The 18,041-nt window shown below is 42.9% G+C and overlaps 1 protein-coding gene across 1 annotated transcript; it reads right to left on the reverse strand.

Moving 5' to 3' along the window:
* Nucleotides 1-645: 645 nt before the first annotated feature.
* On the reverse strand, nucleotides 646-17,778 carry LOC134563451 (transmembrane protease serine 11E-like). The gene is made up of 10 exons (XM_063421372.1): nucleotides 17,682-17,778; nucleotides 8,512-8,628; nucleotides 7,148-7,263; nucleotides 6,652-6,719; nucleotides 4,988-5,151; nucleotides 3,977-4,015; nucleotides 2,719-2,899; nucleotides 2,235-2,500; nucleotides 1,212-1,354; nucleotides 646-807 (listed from the first exon to the last, which is right to left on the reverse strand). The coding sequence occupies exons 1-10, from the start codon at nucleotides 17,776-17,778 to the stop codon at nucleotides 646-648; spliced, it is 1,353 nt and encodes a 450-aa protein (XP_063277442.1).
* Nucleotides 17,779-18,041: the final 263 nt, after the last annotated feature.

Here is an 18,041-nt window from a genome sequence, read left to right on the forward strand (position 1 = left end):
TTGTTCAAAGAAGGTGGACACCAGCTGGTGTTTTCCACTAATTTCTTTCTCAGGCAAGGAAAAGTTCTCTATTCACTTAAGTAACAGTCCGATGTGATATTAGGAACCAGGACTTCTCTAAGCCATCTTCTGTTCTTCATTATAGTGCATTCCCTGGAATGATGCAGGAGAAAGCTCAAGAATTCAGAAGTACAGCAGCCTTTGGAGTCAGGGCCTGGATTGTAGCTTGTCTATTGATAGATAGGGCCTTGTGAGCACACAGCAAATGGATGGGCCAGGTTTCAGTTAAAGCTTGTCTTGGATGCTGGTAGATGATTGTTTGGGCTCAAACACTTTGCTTGGGTATAAAAGCTGGGGCCAAGACATGTGACCATGGAGAAAAAAAGGGCCAATATATTGCATATAGATGAAGGCAGTTATGCCTCTGACAGACTGCTTCCTGAACAAACAAATGTCACATGGATCAAATCTGTTCCTGTCTGGCTGTAGGCCAAATCAATTTCAAGTCCAAGACTGCTCCAAGCTTACAGGTACTTTATACATGACCACAACCTAAGCCAGCAGCTGCTTAGAGGGTGACCACAGAGCAGGATGTGTCAGAAGAATAGCTGTACACAACCCACAAAACTTAACTTGCTCCAGGTTTCAGATGCCCGTTTTGGAGTGGATCCAGTTTCGATAGTAAGTCACTCGTGTGTATACTCCTGGTTTATTTGGCTTGCCACATTCATCTCCCCAGCTCATTATTCCCACAAGATACCAGATTCCTCTGGAATTTGCATGCACCAGTGGCCCACCAGAGTCACCCTAAGGGGAAAAATGTCAACAGATAGGAAAAAAAAGTAAACAGTGTTCACCTCACTCACAGACTCAAATTCTCAAATTCTTATTACAATTGACAGATATTTTTCTGTAGACCTCAGTTATAATTCAAATTTCACACAGTTTACTGACAAGAGAGAGGCTCACAGCCTATGTCTAATTCAGTCTCTTCCAGTCCACACCCTCGCATCTGCATTATCTCTGCATTGTATATAAACCTCATGCAAACTGAAGTGCAGACTCCAGTGCATGAGCCTCGAAGCTCTTCATTTGTATCTATCGAGATACTGAAACTCATTAACTTAAGATTGCCCAAAGTACAATTTATTTCTAGAAAACATCACCTTCCATCCCACCTATTTATTTTTTACTACTACCAATAGACTTACCTGGCAAGCATCCACCTGCCCCTCCAAGTATCCAGCACACAACATTCCAGGTGTTATCGCTCCACCGTACACTTGTCTCCTATTACAAACCTTCGTACTTATAATTCTCACTTCTGCTTGTCGAAGCTGATTAACACTATAGCCTAGAAGGAGAAGTGGCATTAGAATTTGCAGACAGGTTAAGCAACATAAAAAACTCAAAGATTAGGAGGATTAGGAGTAGCCAAATTTTCCTGCCACTTTTCTGCCATCACAGGCACTTAAAGGAGCTACCCAGAAAATGTCTCAGGATTCAGAAAGTTCCCCCCACTGCTGAAGTTCCTTCACTTGTTCCCAAGCATAACTCCTATCAGTCTTTCATCATCACCAGATGCTCTTTAGCATAATGGACAAATGGAATTTTGTACATATTTCAGTACTGCATTCAACTGTAGGCTATATGGTATGTCCTTGCTATCATTGAAAAGACCCATTTGGTTAACTGCAGCATAGCTTTGGGTGATCACTACACACTACGAGGGTCTCCCATGAAACACAACCTATATAGTTCAGTGGCCCTCACTGATTTATAGTCTCATCCTCTCTAACCTCAATGACACAGACTAATTTGAAAGAAGCTCATTCAAATCACAGGATGAGGACTCATATATGACCAAAGGAAGAATAACCGATGAAAATTGTCATGGTGCATCTACAGAAAATCTGAATAGCAAAAGAACTCATGTCAGAGCTAAATCCAGAGGGACTGGAGAACAGAATGTATTCAACTAGTGCTGTGCATGCAGCAACTAAGAAAAGCTGCTCTTAAATCCTGTAAGACTAACCTTCAGGGTCTTCCCCCAATTTCCAATCCACTGACCAAGCCAGAAAAAAAGCAGCAAACTATTTCCAAAGGTCTCATTGGGACATGCACCTATTAAACACCAAGTCTAAGGAACTCAAAATCAACAAAAAAACCCAAAAAACTAATATCAGTCTTCTCAGGCACATGTGTGACAGGGCACAGGGAGGCAAGACACTCACCATCATTCTCCAAAGCTCCCCACCCAGTGACAGAACAGGAAATGTTGTCTAGAAAAATGTGAGATGCTTCAGGAAGGCAGACACTGTGCATGTCACTTGTGAACTCAATAGCAGAGGCAAGTTCCACAACAGCCACATTATATTCATGATCAAGGAGATGGTCACCATATCTCTTGTGAACAATAATTCTCCGGACAAATTTTTTCTGTTTTGGAGGTCTCAGCAGAATTCCAAAGCTGTCAGTCCACCTCTGAGGATCTCTTACTCTGTAAGATGTTTGAGGTTATGCCAGAGCCACAAAAAACATCTCTAAGGGAGCTTAGGTCTCCATTTAAGCATCAAAAAGCAATGTGACCAGGTTTGCCAAAGGGGAAGAGTAAAACTTCATTATCTTTCAGCAGATACAGTTATTAGGGGGTCACAAAAGGTCAGAGCACTCAAGAGTCCTAAGGCCTGTAGGATCAGAGAGGTGCTGATGACTTACCCTCTAAAGCAGTGGGCTGCAGTCACCAGCCAGGTGTTACTGATGATTGACGCACCACAGCGATGGGTCCCATCGAGCTGAATACTCGCCTGCCATGGCCATTCTCCCTCCTGTGCATGCTGCCCACCAGTTATTCTTTCCACTCCTGAGAAGGAGAATGCCTGTCTTCGTATTCCACAGCCTGTCAAAGAAAAGGCAGCTCTGCTTTAGCTGACTGAAGGCCCTCATGGCTGCAGTCACAGGTGAAACAGGGCAGGAGTCTCTGTCAAGAGACAGCCTTCACCTCAAGCAGGGAAACCAAGTGCCATGGTCACAAGTGTCTCAGGATAGATGCAGGGTAAACAAAGAAGTTTGTAGAGGCGTCAGTGCTTTTTCATTAAGCCAGTTTTCAGAGACACAAGCCCATATGAACTCCCATGGGACCTGAAGGATGTGTATCTGAGACACTGAAAAAAAAGGGATTTTTGTCAGGTCACCTCCAGATTAGCCTTGGCCGCAACAACAAAAAAATAGTGTCCTCTTCCCAACAATTTACTTACAGCCACTGTGCCAACAATCAGGTATTACCCAGCTGAAAAAAGTTATATTCAAACCAGTTAATTCTCAGAGGCCATTTGAAGATGGAAAGCTAACATGCAAAATCTTCAAGGGCACGCAGTGGACTGATGGAGTGCCCTGGGAGGGTACTTATGCTGTCTCCCAGCTTCCAGAGGAGCTCTAAGACCTCAAGGGGGAGCACAACAGGAGGACTGAGAACCTGCCATTCCACTCTGGGGTGGTGCCACTGCCTTGCTCTGAGTGTGGACAGCTCTTTTCCCTCTCCCACCCTCTGGCCTTTCCTTAAAATTTAGCTCAAATCTGACAGACATCTGTTGCTAAACCTTTCTTCAGGGAGGAGGGGGAAGGAGGGAAAATGTTTTTTGAAGGATTCCAGCAAGAATCATGGCCCACAACAAAATTGTAGTCCTTCTGCAAACTTGCTAACAGCAGCTCACTACATGCCCCTACTTCCAACAACCAACATTAAAGCAAGTGCTTCCCACTACCAAGCCAGAATGCTTGATTCTATAAGTGTATAGAGCCAGCAAGACTGCAAGGAAATGAGCTGAAGTCTTCCCTGGCTCATGCACTGTCTACTGCTCTAATATCTGCAACAAATTCTATTTTCAGCTTGTATCATAAAAGTATAAGGATTTTGTAAGCACAGAACCTCCAGCACTATGTCCCTAGAACTTTACTACAAAGCATTTGTACTTACAGTTGTTTAAAAGGTTATCTCCCTTTTCCTTGTTCAACTCTGGAATGAAAAACAAAGACCACAGTAAGTTTATTGCATATGCTACATGATCTAGCCCAGACTCTCCCTGTACCCAGGAAAAAAAAATTAAATGGCTTGCATTGCTGCCTGGAGTGACAGTACAAGAAGTAGTATTTTGCTTTGTTGGAGAAGTTCAGTTAAGCCTCTCTTCCTCACTGAAAGGCCACAGGATGCACCTTTCTTGCCTTAGCTCACAGCTAACAAAAGCAGCAGATGACTGCAAGTGGGTCCAAGTTACAGCTACATGTACAATGTGCACAGCCACCAGCAAATGCCTACAGGCCTTTGTTTAGGTTTAGTGTGGCAAGGTGGTCAGATGAGTCTTCACAAATCCTCAGTGCTAGAATTGTCTGAAGGTAAACTGCAACATTTCTAATTTCTTTCCTACAAAAACCCCTCTGTCAGTCAGATGGCAATCCATGACAGATTCATGGGAGAGGATTACTGCCCAGGGATCCTCAGGATCTTGTTACGGACACTTGCTACAGCAATCTGTCAAATAAAGGAAATGGCAGAGGGTAGAGAAGGGAACTACCTCAGCCTTGAATTGTTTAATAGCTTGAGAATTCTGCATTTTAGTGCTTGGTTATAAAGGTTCTTGTTCAATTTACTGTATGTCTTAAAGTTGTTTGTGAATCCATGGTCACAAAGTTGAGCCTTTTTTGATTAATTGAGGGGGACTGCCATTCCACACAACTAGATCACATAGGGAAAGCCTCTGATACATGGAGAAGAGCCCACACTCATAAATCAGTGCAAATATGTTTTAATTCTTTATATGCTCTGTCTTCCAACTTCCCAGGCTGTCAGCCTAATAGACAATTTTGAGAAGGCAAAAAAAGAAAACAAGAATAGCCCATATTTGCATACTAAGGTGAAACGTATTACACTAAGAACAGCAAAGTGTAAGGAACAAATTACAAGCTGAAAACACAAACCTAAGGCACTTGCCTGTGAGTCTAATGGTAGACTGGTCAACATGCAGGTACATCGAGGTTGCTTTCAGCCTTCTGAGTAACACACGGCTGACTTGACCCCAGGTCGTTGCCTCACTGTCAGCAGAGGGAAATTTAAATACCAGAACAACAGATGCAAGCACTCCAACAGGATCTGGGCTACAAACCAACAAAAACAAATGGTGTCGTTCTCTTTGCCTACTAATGCTCCTGGTTCTGCTTTGTACTGCCTGCCTTCTTTGTATGAGAACAGATCTGGTCTGCACAGATGTCCAGAACAAATAGCATGGCTGTGCTCAAGTAAAAGAAGATGATGACATGTCAGCAGGCAGCAAAAGCTTCTTGCTGTGACAGTGATCAGAGGGAATTTTCTGGGAACAGTTATAAGCAGTAAAGCTGAGAAGCAAAGAAGGGATCACTCTCTTTGGCCTCCACACAGGTCCTTATTAGTAGGACACAAATGACAGAGGGAACACTAAAGCAAATTAAAACCCTTCAGCAGATATCCAACAGTCCATTCCTAACAGCCATTCAAAAGATCCAGAAGTTACAACAGAAGTTAAAAAGGTCTTTTGGCATTTCTTTCAATTTATTAGCCAGTTAGATCCCTCGTGTTTAGATTCAACATTCTCAGTAGTTTGATGTCACTTACTGACACTATAAAATATTGGGCCTAATATCTTTAACCATCTAAAGGAAAACTAACTGAAGCTTTGAGGGAAAGAGAGCAGAGATGCAGCTAAGCTCCCCCAGTGACTAGTAGTACAAGGTATCTGTTGAGAAAACAAGTTTGGAAGAGATCAACCTAAAAGGCGTAGAGAAGTCACTTGGACTCTAGCTCCCAAGCTCTGCAATTTCTCTTGACATACACTGTGGGAGGCTTGTGGAAGAAACCAGCATCAGAAAATGATGTAGAACAGTTTAAGAAATTACTCATTCCATCTAGAGACAGATAAAGGAAAAAAATCCCACAAGTGCTGTGAAGTACATTTGTGGGAAGTCTGGCATTTTTTGCTATCTTGGAAAAAATATTCCACAGCAGAATTGAGCCTTATAGAATTACAACTCCAAAATAAAGTAACATGGAAGAGAGGGAAGCAATGGCTCTTACCACTGAGAGTGATACATAAATACTGCACTGGAAACAGTAAAATCTCTCACACAGGACCCTCTACTGTATCCATGTCTATGTTCTCTCATCTATATCCCTGTATCTCACAGTGGAATCATTTTTTGCTTCAGGCCTTTTCACAGAGGGAGGAGAATAATCACCTCCTATGGTACATCATGCAGAGGGGTAAACACCAGCTCGAGCTTACACAGAAAAAGAGCTTATTCTGCATCTCTCAGGCTGTTAACTAGTAGTGAAGATGGGGATCATCCAATAATCCAGTTACTATATCACAGCCACAAACAACTGGTGTACAGGTAATCAATCTGCAGAAGTGTAAGGCCAAACTTCTCCTCCTTGCTGACCTCTAAGGGTAACTGAGTCCTCCATGTTGTGAGCACTGGAGGACAGCAACAACCAGACAAGGATTAGCCACCCTGCTGGTGTAACCAAAGCATAAGCAACCAGGAATGCTGCATATGGTCAACAGGTAGGAAGAAAAGGTATTTAACACATCCCTGCTTATTCCTGGCCTTCACATTACTTACCTTAGACTGACCACGTGGGACCTGATGTATCTTTTACTCAGAAAGGACCCCCTGAATGCTTCAGATATCTGTTTAAAAAAAAAAGGAATTTGTTAAAATACACCTGCAAAAAGTACATGCTTTTACAATATAACAGTCTCATGAGCCTCTGAAACACATGAAAATGCCTTCAGATCTCCTCCTCTACACCAAAGCTACTCCTAAATTTCCATCAGAAGATGCAGATACAAAATAAACAGCTGAGTTGACTGGTTTCACTGTCCATTCTACTCTGTGGTTGCCAGTTCCATCACAGGGCTTCTGGAACAGAGCACCTGAGCTAACCATCTGCGTGTGCAAAGTCAGCTATGCATCTTTAACCCACAACAGTAAGGTGTGAAAGGTAAGGCCAGCCATGTAAGGATGAGGCACAATCACCTCTGACTCTGTTTGCAATCACACATTTGCAGAACTCTTTTCCATAGGTCAGGTGTAAACAGAGAAGCTTTTAGTTTACCATGGTTTCAATATCTTTGCTTAGGTTCCTGAACTCATCTGTAGTTTGCCTTTCATACTGAGGATTGTAGTCAACATTGGTGATTAGGAAAGATGCATTGTAATACCTGTCTTGATCTACAGAGGAGAAAAAGAAGGAAAGGTAGCTGATCATCTTTAGTACAATTCCAAGATGCACAGTATCTCACAGAACATGGCACAAGCAAGGATCCCTGGCTCTGGCAGTGATCCTGTAAACCGTGAAATTACAGCTTTAGCAGCACTTTGGGAAAAGGGGGTTCTGGACCATCCTGTTGCTCCATGGACCATCTAGAGGCTCATTTCTTCTTTGAGGACCATCCCAAGGAGCTCCAAATTATACCCACTACAACATTTCCCTGGGATCCATCATCATGTTGGCCTGAGGTGAGCACAGCACGAGACAAAGAAGCCCTTCTGACTCAGACACATCCACTCCTCCCCAGCTGCACTCTGGCACATCCCTGCCCCTCTGAGAGGCATGTGGGGCAGAGCTGTTTGCATCCATTCAGTGGTCAGGTTAATTTTAAAATCTGATTCTCAGGTGTATGGCAGAGAGGGGTCCTGTAACACAGAGCTGGCAAAAAGCAAAGCTGAGCTGTAGCTGTGCCACTTTTCCTTCTGGCGTCCTAGTGCAAGCCACAGCCTCATTGACTCTTGGCGAGCTGAGGTGGCCACATGATTAATTCCATTCAAGCAGGAAAGCATTTCAAAAAACTCACACTGGTATCTCAGACTGAGAATTGAATGACTCAACTTCATTCATGAGGCAAGTGACTGGGAATGGAATTAATTGTCTTCAAATCATGAGTCAAGATATTTGGACTTGGTGATCTCAAAGATCTTTTCCAACTTTAATGGTTCTATGATCTGCTACTGAAACTGGGCTCTTGGCAAGCAGAACTGAGTCCTGAGCTCTGAAAAGCCTAAAGCTCTGCCCTCTCTCTGGAATATTCTCAGCTAGAGGGGCCAGGTTGAGCTTGTGCAAAAACCCCATTCAAGACTAAGCTTACTCTGCATAGCCTGAGCATATTATAAGCCTCTGGCTTATACAGAAGACTGTTATCCTTTGGTCAGTCAGTGGAGACACTGGATACCAATGGAAACACCAGGGCAAGAAACAAAAGGAGGGTTAAAATTGAAATCCCTGCTTTAAGTAAAGCACATTTCAAGTATTCTTAGAGGTTTTCAGATCAATCTAGTTCTCAAATAGCATTTAGAAAGTTCTCATGTGAGTTTCATACCGGGGCCAAATTGCATGCCTAAATCATCTGGCAGGGCCATAGTAGCAAGTGAAACACAACAGATTCCTGAAAGCTTGTAACAATAAAATAGCGGGGCACTTGCCGTGGCACAGAAGAAATGTTAGCAAGCCAATGATGAGGGCTAAGCCTACTATCACCGACACGACGACTGCAATCTTCCATGGCTCTATGCGCCTTATTGCTCTGTCCATCTGGATCACTGCCTGTATTGAAGAAAACAACATGGAGAAATTCAACTCTAGTACAAAGACAATAGTTCATCCAGAGTCTAATCATATCTGGCACAGCTTACCTCAGCTGAAATATCCCACAGAATGAGGTAGGTTGGGAAGGACCTCTGGACTCTGCAGGTGTGACTGTTTAAACTAAGCCCCGTAGGTTGCTCCAGGGTTTGTCCAGTCAAGATTTTAGTATCTCCAGGGAGAAAGATAACTCAGTCTCTCAAGATCTCTGGTCCAGTTGCTGCTCATCCTCATGGCAAAAGCTTTTCCTTTATATTTAGTCAGAATTTCCTGTGTTCTAACTTGCCTCTGTTGCCTCACATACATCCCAAGAAAAAGTTGTGCAGGTATTGCTAGTGGACGCAATTTCACTTCAAGAAATATTACACAGATTTCAGGTGCAGCCAACTGCCCACACAGGCACTTAAACTGAACATAAACAATAATTCATGACTGATGAAATAACCTCTGCCCCAAGGAGACTCTAGGCATCCAGAGATGCCATATAATACATAGCTTTGGTTATATTTAATTAGTATGAGCAGTAACATTTATTGAGTCCCTACAGGTTTTGGGGCTTACTGCTCCAAAGCTACACAGATATTGAGAGAGACCACATCCTGTCTCCTGCCAGACAATCTATAGAGAAAGAGGTACTTGTGTGTAAATGTGACATAGCAACAGGATCTAGTAGTAACTCTCTGAAAGCCAAGAGCAGACCTGTAAAATGGTTGAGAACTTGACTCACACATGGACAAAGGCACAGAAGACTTTTCCCTACATTTACATCCTCCAGCGTAGCATAAAGCAACATAACATTAGGAAGACTGCATTTTTGCGCATGCTCTTAATAGCTTTATTGTAGAATGATGCAAAACCTTAAGCACAATTATTAAAGATCCCCAGTAATTCCACAGCAGACCATGTGATAATCGTCACGCCACATACTAAGTCTCCTCAATATGGTCTGCATTAGTACCAGGTATCAGAAAAAAACCCTGAGATAATCTCTCACATATTATGGAGTGACAAATGGCAGCAGCCAGCCCTCAGGAGGACTGGTTGGCTATTCACCATGCTGCTTTACACTCCCTGATCCATGCTTGTATTGCAGTGAACCAGACATACTAAACGCTGTTTTCCCCTTTTCAGGCCTATGGCACAGCCATCTCTGAGCAATATCTAAGAAGATGCAGGCAGGAAGAGGAAGAAAGGCAGGCAGAGAGAATAAGTGTTTGCAAGTTTTCGGACTACATGATGGAAAAGAAGAAATCACAGTGAAAGCAGAGCAGGTTACCAGCAGAGACTCCATCTCAGGAAATGAGCTGAGTGGGCAGATGAGCAGTAAAAGTAAGGGTCTGGTGCACAAATCCAAGACAGCAAAAGGCAGTGAAGTGGTGAGAGAGGGTGTTATACCCTCAGCTCTGACAGGAAGAAAACCAAGGAAAGCCACAAGCAAGAAATGGCAAGAAAAACAAACAGGGAAAAAAAACCCAAAATAAAAACAAAACCAAAAAAAACAACCAACCAGATAGCACTACAGAGGAAGGCAATGAGAGATCTGCAGACAGCAAGGGTGTATTCAGCAAAAGATAGGGAAGTTGGAGGGAACCTAAAGTTTAATCTCCTCCTATAAAATCTTGGTTTTGGCTAATGAGAGTGCTAAGCCAAATGGGCAAATTTTTACCTATTCAAACAGGTGGCATACTAGAAAGAAAATGTTAAAATAGAGGAGCTTCAGCCAGCATCACAACTGCAGGTAGTCACAAGCAGCAGCTTAGTGTTACCAAAATATACAGGACAGGTGACCAAGTCTTCTGCTTCAGAGTCACATGCTATGGAGAAACCCAGTACCTGTCCTTTGGTTGTTCCTACTTTACTGGGGCAAGTTCTGTTCTTGCAATGCACAGCCCAAGTTTTCCCCCACCAGACTGGCTCAGTTTCCTGATGTCAAGGCTGAAGGACAGTTGATAGGAGTCTGAAAATCCAGGCTAGCCAAGAGTACTTCTTTGCAAACTGCAAGTTGCAATAAGAACATAAATAACACCCACCAGAACTCAACTGGCTCCACTGAGGCCTTGACTTTTCACCATCTAGACCTTCACTGTGTACACTATTGTCTTGGGTTGAAAAATGTAACCAAAAATGTGTATTCTATTTTCATCTGTTGAAACCAGTTGGGAGATATTGTTCTTTATCTCTTGTAACTCTAGGGGGGGAAGAGGGCGGATGCCTTCTGTTAATGGGACAACTGATAACACCAGATAAGGCAGTGCCTTCTTATCTCTTCCTCCACCCATCCTTCTCCAAGGGACATCACCTGTGAATGTGCCATTTAAGGCCTCTCACATGACTGATAACATTTCTTCATTCCATTGTGAGATGCTCCACTCAGTGGGAGGAGCCAAAGCCTTTCCACTGGCATAAAACCAGGAATCCCAAACACCAATTTAGCCAGTTTTCCACTGCATTCTCGGAGGAAGACTGGACCCATCTCGCCAGCACTGGACCCTTTTTTTTTCTACAGGATCATCTCTACTTCACAGAACAACATCTGTTACTCCAGGAAGACTCATTTGGACTGCTTCCAACACCCTGACAACAGGGTGTCAGGTCGTATCTATGACTCCGTCAGGGTTTTCTAGGACTTTTGTTTGTTTGCTTGTAGGTTTTTTTTGTACTACTGCATTTGTATTTTTTAAAATATTCCTAGTAAACAACTGTTATTCCTATTCCCATATTTTTTGCCTGAAAGCTCCTAATTGCAAAATTGTAATAATTTGGAGGGAGGGGGTTTTTACATTCTCCATTCCAAGGGAAACTGCAGTTTTCCCTGACAGATATCTGTCTTTCCAAACTGAGACAACTATCTATCTGCTCTGAGGGTTTAGCAGAAAAAGAGATAGAGATAAAAACCTAAAACCAGTGGAACTGTTCTGCCTCAGTTTCTTCAATATGCTGCAGCCTTCCATGGAACACTCCCATACCCATCTCACAACCTTTCCCAGTCCCAGGGAATTGCAACATACCTCATGGGCAGTCAATTATTACCCTTGAGGGTAAGCCTCTTGGCTAATCAGAACAGCCTACTATGGCAACATGCCTCTGCCCCTCCTTAGTAGCCACATCTCATGCTTGAAAGAGGCAGCTTTTGCATCTCACTTTGCTCTCCTCACTGGAGAGCTTTTGCTTCCAGCCTGGGCCCCTCCCATCCATCTCAATCAGAGTGGTTCCCTGTCTTGCAGCTGTCCCCACTCCAATGGACTTCCACCTGAATGGCAATTGGAGCACCATCCCTCCACTGCTCTTGGCACAGAGAACACAGCACAGCCCTGGCAGTGTATGGCTGATTGTACAGATATTGAGTCAACTGTATTCTTGGATCACAACTGCTGCATTTTGTGAACTGTATCCAGATAGTTTTCCTCAAAATATGGCCTTATGCCAAAGCTACAAAACTTACGATTAAAAAAACTGAGCATCTCCTTGCCTGTGAGACTCATGCTCTCACAGGCAGCACTGCCCTTCCAGCCATCTGTCTCTATTTCCTTTTTGTGCAAATATCAGCTACAGCCACAAACACTGGCAGCACAGACTCCTTTCTCCAACATTTCAGAACAGCTCATTCTCCACAGGTCACACAGACTTGCAAAGGGAAACAGAAACCTTGGGAAGCGCTGTAGTGCTGAGGGAAATGGAAACATGGGAGATAAGGAATAAAACCCTACGCTACTTCCCATACTGATTTCACTTAACATTTTTTTTAAGAAAAAAGTTTGAAGCATTCCTATAATAGAAGCATAGAATGGTTTGGGTTGGAATGAACTCTTAAAAATCATCTATTTCCAACACCCTTGCCATAGGCAGGGACACCTTGCACTTGACAAGGTTGCTCAGAGCCCCACCCAATGTGGCCATGAACACTTCCAGCCAGGGATGGGACATCCACAACTTTTCTGAGCAACCTGTTCAAATACCTCATCACCTTCACAATGAAGATTTTCTTCATAGTATCTCCCAGGAGCCTTCTCTTCTCCAGGTTGAACAGCCACAATTCTCTCAGTCTGTCTTCACAGGAGAGCTGTTCCAGCCCTCTGATTATCTTCACAACCCTTCTCTGGCCTTGCTCCAAAAGGTCTTTTCCTTCTTATGTTAGGCTTATGTTGCTCGGAACGCAATAATCAACGACACGGAGGCACAGGTCTTCAGTGAAAGCTGCTCCCCACCGAAAAAAAGGGGCTAGCCTGTTTATTTCTTTTCCTTTTATAATTTTGTGGGTCTGGGAGCACATTGGCTCCTGGGGTTACTACCCCTTCACTTTACTGGCTAGACCAGCTGTCAACTAACATTATTTTCAGGCTGGAAATATGTAAGCAAAGGACAGTGAACAAAACCAAGAAGGGTTGTTTATGTTCTAAAGCGTGAGAAAGTGAAAAACTGACCCTTAATATCGCAACAGTAGCTAAAGAACTGACTCTATCTTATAAGCAAGTAGAAGGCTTTAAAAAATCTCAGAAAAACCAGGGCAACAGGCTTATCCAGAGCTGGATGAGTACTCCAGTGCTCTGCAAGAGCAGAGTAGAATCACCTCCCTCAAACTGCTAGCCACAGTTCTTTTGATGCAGTCCAGGTCACAGTTGGCTTTCTGGGCTGTGAGTGCACATTGCTGGGTCATGTTGAGCTTCTCATCCACCAACACCTCCAAGGTGTCAACCAACATCCACATACAGGTAATTAATTTGTATATAGGATATACAAATTAAAGTGGAAATATCTCTTCAAAACCAAAACAGTTTCCTCCCTTTAGCAGGATGTTTTTGACTTCCATCTTGCTAAGTGCAACAGAATAGGGAAAAAAATTTGCAATGGAAGCAAAGAGATTCATCAACTCCCACAGTGTACAGTTACCAGTGTCCTTCAACTGTAATGCCTGTGTGTGGGACCCAGCTCAGCATCCCCCATGTTTGGTTGGTTTTTTGTTTTCTATTTTATCTCACAGCTAGGTATGCCTAGCTGTGCTGAAATATAGGATAGGATGGTTACTGAAAGCCAGTTCAGGTTATATTCACTCAATGTTTTCATTATGCATACACATTACGTGTCCAACCAGCTCTTCACTCCCCTAGCCTTTTTTGCTATGGTGCCACAGAGAGCAGGACTGTTGTGCTCTACCAGAATAACCACTTTGACGGGGGTTCCTGTGCTTGGGACATCCAGCTCCACAGTTATATAATTTAGTGGAAGGTGGATCCCCTAGTTTAGGAATTAGACATGGTCTTCTCCGCACTCTAGTAACCAAGCAAATTCTGCTCCACCCAGAAACACTCAGTGGCTGGAGAAACACTGATCCTCTGCAGTGCTAAGGAAAGCCTTCCACCATGGATGCATCCTTTCTTTCTTCTTGTGGCAGAGATACTGCTTAATAGATAGGTGTTCTCCTCAGAAGACCCCAAATACCATAGCCGTCTGTGTGATGCCTTCTATAATCTGGTGTTTTGTACAGCCTTACATTTCTTGTTTCCTTATATCACAGGCTTTGACTTTTTTTACTGCCCAAACTCCAGTAAGCTGCAAATTAATTCTTAGCAGGGCTGACAGGGGAATTAACGTAACAACACTGCATTCACCCTCTAGCAGAGAGAGATAACTCAAATTCCACAGGAGCAAACCCTAACAAGAGATCAGACCCAGACTCCACTAGTAGATCTCAAAGGCTAAGTCCTCTCTGCTCTTAAAACCACCTCTTCATGGTCTATATCTGTCAGCTTTCAGTCTGCAGTGAATTACTGGGAAGTTTCAAACCCAAGATCCTTTAGTTCAGTACAGACCTTCTTATCTTGGCAATACTATCAGCGAACATTAAACCTCCTCCAGCAATCTGTGTTCTCATTTAAAATATGCGTCATTCCCAAGGGGCCCAAGATAATCCATGGAGACAGCAGCACCTCTCCAGTTCATATCACAGCTAACTTGGGTCAGGAAGAGCAAGCTATTAAATCTCCTAGTTTACACACTTTGGCTCTGAGACAAAGACTCTGATCCCTAAAAAGTTATTCTGTACTGAAAAAAAATCAAAATTAATTATTTTGAAAATAGATATGTTTTCATATAATGAAGTACTTTAAATGCACTAAAGTTGTGTTTAGAAATATATATATTAAATCAAACCTTGATGAAAGATACTTTAATAAGTGAAATACAGCAAGAAATAAAGCTACATTAATAGTTATTGGTGTATTATGAAGAAGTGTTATACTGAAATTTTACAGAGCTAAAATTGGTCTTCCTTGTGAAACCAATGAGAAAGCACATAGGATTTCAGGTTGGACTTCTGATCAGCCCCAAATTAATTCTTTAACTTTGAATTTGGAACATTTACCCAAAAGCAAAAGACAAGCACAATATACAGGTAATAAGCCAGTTTTCCTCTCATCCTGTACCAAACTCCCTAAAAGGTTACTATATTCATTCACAATGCAAGTGATGCAAGTTCAGCTCCCACCTCTGCCTGACAGGATTTGATTCACTTTATTGAGATTATCCATCTCTTCTGGTTGAGTTGCTGTGTTATCAAAAGCCTCAGCAAGAGCAATACCAGCAGACTGATCAGAAAGCATCTGTTCAGAAAAGAAAGTGTAACTTTATCATGTGGCCCTAATCACTGAACTGCAGGATAAGAAGGGAACAGCTACCCTGTTCTGCTTTACAGATCTGCCCTTGATATTGTTGACTTCTTAAACTAAGACCTCATAGCATCCCAAACTAGATTTGCTTTCAGATTAATCTAAACCATGTTTTTTTGTACCAGCTCTTTACTGTTTTGCCATGTTCCACATAGAAAAAAAATGCATCCTCTTCTATGTGATCTGCTGCTGTCTTCTTATAATGCATTTATTATTACATTTTTTATTATTATACCCCTGCTAACTGATAATCCAGTATTCTCGGAAGAGTCAGTGGCAGAGTTTGGGTGGCACATCTGATGAGGAGAGTCTCTCCACATTTATAGCCGTGACCGGTTTTCCCAGTTGATGGATTCAGGTACACGCCTACAATCACTCTTCCTAGAAATAGGACCTTTCACAAGACAACTGAACAGACTAATCTGCTGGCCTGGCAAGTGTGATTTGAAAATCCAGACTAGGTCCCTGGAGCTATCTACCTTGGCAGGGTGGTTGGGAATGGCAGCAAATGAGATACATATGGTTTAGTCCAGGAGGCCTATAGAAAAAGCACAGGGCCACAAAGCAAGACTTGCTAATTTCACTCCCACCTTTACCACAAACAACCACGCCAGCCTAGCTCTTCTCCTGTGCTCTTGTGGCATACTCAGGACATGCACTTCTAAAAGAATGGGACAACAACCTCAGCTGCTTTGAGAACTGAAGCAGAAGAAGCTAGTGCCTGCCTAAGTACTGCCAGACCCTTGTTTGGATGAGGTCAGTTACATACCAGCCTCAATTACTCAATGTTTGATATCTCCTAAAGCATTCTGATACAATGAAAGACTTCCAAACATTGAAGGGATCTGCCGAGGGAAATGAAGTGTGCGGTTTTCTATGTGTCATACTGAATCAGCTTGATCTCCCCACACCCTTGAACAGCCCACAAAAACAGTAGGTGCTGCATGCCACCCCTCTGCAGTCAGATAAAGCATCAGTAATGTATTTGCCACTTACTAATTGTGCTCCTCCCCTTAACCATCCAATTTTACTAAGGTCTTGCTGCTTCCGCAGAGCACACTTCAGCTGGGTAAAGACAACCACTCCAAACATGGCTCTTGTCGTTTGCTTCAAGATTCAAGGACAGCATTCAGTCTCTGGGATGTTTTAATGCAGAGCTTCCCAGCAACTATATCCATGATGCCAAAATGCTGCTCATACAGGCTTCCCTGCTTATCCAATCACCTCTGCAATCAGCACAAAAGGTTTACTGTTCCTTACTCTCTCATCCATTTTGCACACGACTGTTTGGAAGTTCTGAGCTCTTTAATTGTTGGGATAGAGGTAGCCTCCCATACCACTACAACAGTCTGTGGGATGTAACTCTAATGCCAAGGACTGAGATATCCTTTATCACTTATTTGTCTTTCTACAGTTAACTGCCACAGCCAACGTCTTGAGAAAGACTCTCATGTTCTGAAACAAGTTTTAGTAGAAGTAGGAGGACTACTCACTACATAAAGACTTACAATCTGCATGAACACTGAGAGTCCATCCCAATGTAAAGAAAATGTTAAGTACATGGCCACTGACTTCAATCAGTTTATGATAAATTTCTGTAACTTTTACATCATCTTTACCTCTCAGATTTCCCCTTCCAGCTATGTTGGTCATAGACAAGTATCTTGTTGTTAGTTTGGCAGTCGCAGATTATAGCAGTAGATCTCTGCTTTCCAGCCCTCAAAAATAGCTCTGCCTGCCTCCTTTTGTCCTTCTTTGATTTATTGAAATCTACTCCAAAAGCAAGACACCACAGAAGCAGTTATATTCTCTGTGGATTTTCAGTTTGATTTTCATTCCAACGCAGGGCAGGCAAAACGGTCAGGTGCCAGATTTGGTGTGTTTCTAAGATGATTCCGCACAGATTAACACTTCACTGGCTGCATACAAAGTCCATGAAAATAATCAAAAGCACAAGAAGCTGCTTTTACTAGCTGTACTCCACTTGTCCTCTGGTTCAGCAATTGTGCCTGCAACACATTCTAACTGTGCTAGCACAAACGGTAGGTCAGACAGGGCAGCATGAGATGACTCTCACCTGCTCTCCACATAGGCCACCTTGATTTGCCATACTGTGCTGTAGATGAGCAGGAGAATTCTCAGAAAACAAATGCATTTTGGGTGGGGAGAAAGGCTGAAATATCAGATGGATTACTGATGCATGAAAGGCAGATCTAATGAGAAGCAAGCTCTGAACTAGTGCCATTCTCCCCATACCCTCGGTTGAAGCTCAAACTGCCCTATAAATCTACACACTATGTACCCATGCTGCCCAAAATACCAAGAAGCAAGCCAGAAGCTTGTGGCACTCACCTCTGGGTACCACTGAGAGGCCAGCAAGAAGCTCTTCTCTCTGGGAGATCCACCATCCTGAACACCACAACACACTGTGCAGCATCTCAGCATAGACTTGAGGCTTTATCTCCTGAATTAAGAAAGAAAGGAATCATAGGCAAGGCAGAACAAACAAGTCCAGCAAGTCTCCGTGACAGAGGCTTACCCAGTAGCACGATTCCTCCCCTAAAACAATAATACACTTCTTTCATCACACCTTTCATCCAGGAATCCCGAAGCCTTTTCAGAGCATTAGCTACACCCTGCAACACCCCAAATCAGAAGAGCCATGAAAATTTTGCAAGGATGCAGAGTTTATTTCCTTCTTTGGTATA

The sequence above is a fragment of the Prinia subflava genome, chromosome W, assembly GCF_021018805.1.
Source record: "Prinia subflava isolate CZ2003 ecotype Zambia chromosome W, Cam_Psub_1.2, whole genome shotgun sequence".
NCBI lineage: Eukaryota > Metazoa > Chordata > Aves > Passeriformes > Cisticolidae > Prinia > Prinia subflava.

Bases quoted from the DNA above. Each gene is read 5' to 3' on its own strand.
- LOC134563451 (XM_063421372.1), bottom strand. From the start codon at position 17,778: ATGCTGAGATGCTGCACAGTGTGTTGTGGTGTTCAGGATGGTGGATCT. The intron at 8,629-17,681 runs GTGCCACAAGCT...CAATACAGGCAG, and splicing joins TCAGTGGTACCCAGAGGTGA to TGATCCAGATGGACAGAGCA. The intron at 808-1,211 runs GTAAGTCTATTG...TTTTCCCCTTAG, and splicing joins GGCAGGTGGATGCTTGCCAG to GGTGACTCTGGTGGGCCACT.